The sequence below is a fragment of the Camarhynchus parvulus genome, chromosome 26, assembly GCF_901933205.1.
Source record: "Camarhynchus parvulus chromosome 26, STF_HiC, whole genome shotgun sequence".
NCBI lineage: Eukaryota > Metazoa > Chordata > Aves > Passeriformes > Thraupidae > Camarhynchus > Camarhynchus parvulus.
The window spans coordinates 1,705,855-1,708,890 of record NC_044596.1 but is presented as its reverse complement, the minus strand read 5'-3'; the positions used below and the strand labels follow the sequence as shown (position 1 = coordinate 1,708,890).

Genomic DNA, 3,036 nt, shown 5'->3' with positions numbered 1-3,036 from the left:
GGAGCCTGGTTTCCTGGAGGTGGCTGAACATCTCCCCACTGATGAGAAGGAGTGCGTTTCCTCTTTATTTTGCTTTTTCTTGCATGTGTGGCTTTTTATTTCCCCATTAATCTGCCTGTATCTCAACCCAAAAGCTTTTTAACTTTTACGTTTCCCATCCCACCAGGGTGGGAGACACGGAATGACTTATCAGACTGCTGGTGTTAAACCATGACACTTCACACAGGGGAACTAGAGCCGTGATGTTTGGAATAATATCCAACCAAGGATTGCTGGGGTGTCTGGGGAAAACATATGCCCCTGCCATGAAGGACCAGTGAAATAGGTACTGGCACCTTCCAGGAATTTTGGAGTTGCTTTGGAGTTTGTTTTGGAGTTTGGCCCACTTCCTTATTGGCTTGTTACTGTAAAGACTGCCCATACTTCCCAGATATGCTTGCTCAACCAGCTGATCCTCTCCCTGGGAGCACGAATAAAAGGCTGGCATTGCCGGCAGTCCTGGCAGACAGGCAGTTCAAGCTGCTTTGGCACATCTCGCTGTGGTCTGCAAGATGAGAAAGTCAATGCTCTTCCTTGGCTTTCTTCTTGTTTTCCTTAGCCTGGCTCTGCCAGGCACCCAGGGAAAAATAATTCCCAGATGTGAGATGGTGAAGATCCTACGTCAGAATGGCTTTCAGGGCTTTGTGGGCACTACTGTTGCTGACTGTGAGTATAATGAGCTGCCACAGCACCTCTCTGCCTCTACCACCTTTGTCCCTCTCTTCTTTTTGATCTTCCAGCAGTACTATTCTGTCCCCCCATTTCTCTGACTTCATCTCTTCCTCATCCCCTTCCTTGCTCCCTTCTATAGTTCACACAGCAAATACCAATCTAGACCTTTGTTCTTCCAAGAATTTACCCATCCAATTCTCAAGATTATGATATCACCACTTTAATTACTTCTCCAGCACTTAATTCATCCTGGATACTTTCATATCTTTCCTCTTTTTTACATTCAGCATTCCTTAATGTTCTGCTCTGGGATCTCTCTTCCTCCTGCAGGGATGTGCCTGGTGAAATATGAGAGTGGCTACAACACAAAAGCATACAATAACAATGGTCCAAGCAGGGACTATGGCATCTTCCAGATCAACAGCAAGTACTGGTGCAATGATGGCAGGACCCCTGGCTCCAAGAATGCCTGCCACATCAGTTGCTCAAGTAAGTGGTAGCGCAGAACAAAGAACCTTTCTTTGTTCATTCCATGAAAGCACCTGCTGTGTCCATGACACCTGCCAACAGCTGCTCTGGGCATTTCTGTCTGTCCTTCCTCCATCCATCTTCTCAGTGTCCCACCTACCCTTCCTTCCTGATGGACACCTCTCGTTCTGCCAGTCTGTCCCTGCCCTTCCTCTGCCCTGCTTTCCTCCACACTGATCTTTTCTCCCTCCTCTACAGAACTGCAAGATGATAATACTGAGGATGACATTCAGTGTGCCAAGAAGATTGCCCGGGAGGCTCATGGCCTCAGCCCCTGGTAAGGATATCTGCAGCGGACACTGGGGCAGAGTGGGCAGAGCAGATCAAAGTCAGTCCTGCTATTGACTGAGGGAGGCAGGGGGATCAGTGGGTGGGAAGCTGGATTTGGTGCAGTTTAGCACAGTCCTTTTCCTAAAGCTGAAAGGAGAAGATAGGAATCCTGCCTCGCAGCATCTGCTCTAATTCCCTAAATTTCCCTCCTCTCCCAGAGCTCTCCTTTTTGTTCTCTTCTCCTTCCCCCAGCTCGCTTAGATTGAGCTCTTAATAATTCTCATTTATTAGTAGATTGAGCTCATAATAATTCTCATTTATTAGTAACTTTCAGAAGGGATGACTGAGAGTCTTCTTCCAAGATTCTCAAAGACTAACCAACTCTGTTTTCATAACCAATTCAATCATAATCTAACTCCTCAAATTACAGAATGTATTTGTTTTTTCAGGTATGGCTGGAAAAACCATTGCCGAGGCAGAGACCTGAGTTCCTTTGTCAGGGGTTGCTAAATCGCTGCACAGGTGTTGATTGTTTCCTCGGGACCACCAGAGATGGAGAATGACAACGTTTGGAGAGGAGGCCAGGGAAATGCATGGGTGTGGGGAATTAAAAGCAGTATATTATTAAGATAGAGTGGGTACTGGCTAGTGCTAACTCTGAAGGCCTTCAGTCTGATGCAATGCAAACAGAGAACTTACAGTTCACAGCTTAATAAAAACAGGTGTTGCAACAAGCCACTACAGATGGAGTTTCAGCCTCGATTTATTTGCACAATTGTGACTCAAGATTTTGTTGCCCTAACAGGGCTTTGCAACATTTAGGGTTCCTCTCTTCTTTTTTTTTCTTTCTCTGTTCGCCTTCACCTCTCCCTTCCTCCTCTCCTCCTTCCCCTTAATTTTTTTGCCTATTCTTATTGGAGTGTCTGTAGTGAGGTGTCTTGGTTTGGAAAGACAGGAGTCTGCTAAGGAAGGCAGGAGCCTCCCCTGAAATTGAGAATGTAAACCCTCCCCACCCCTCCGAATTGCTACAATTTTAAATTAAGGGGCTCTCAGGCAAAAGATATGGGAGCAGGCAATAACAGTTCTTTAATAGGGAAGAAATAAAAAGAATAAAATAAACAATACAGTCCACTGGAACAACACTGACAGAGTCAGAACCCAACCTGACACCCTGTTGGTCAGGGTGCTGGTGGCAGTCCGATTGAAAATGTGGCTGCAGTCCTCTGAAGTATCAGGTGTGGTTCTGTTGGAGCAAGGGGGTTCTGTAGAGAAGGATGTAGTCTTCCTCTGAAGATCCAGGAGGAAAAGGTAGCTGCTGTTCCTCTGGGGAATCTCGTGGAGAAAAAAAACTGAACTGCAATTTCAGAATCTTGGAGTATATGGGGTAGCAGTGCTTGGCTCCTCCCTCTGGGCGGAGCATCTCACAATGGGATGTTATAGTTCTTATCAGTCATGCACCGATATTCAATAGTCTGTTATCAGCAAGGGTCCCCTCCCCGAGGAAGGTGTGAATGTGGTCATTCAAAG

General features: G+C 46.2%; 1 protein-coding gene across 1 annotated transcript; it reads left to right on the top strand.

Moving 5' to 3' along the window:
- Positions 1-551: 551 nt before the first annotated feature.
- On the top strand, positions 552-2,019 carry LOC115913729 (lysozyme C-like). Its single transcript, XM_030965923.1, has 4 exons — positions 552-705; positions 1,042-1,200; positions 1,438-1,516; positions 1,959-2,019. Exons 1-4 carry the CDS (start codon positions 552-554, stop codon positions 2,017-2,019), a joined length of 453 nt encoding a protein of 150 aa, XP_030821783.1.
- Positions 2,020-3,036: the final 1,017 nt, after the last annotated feature.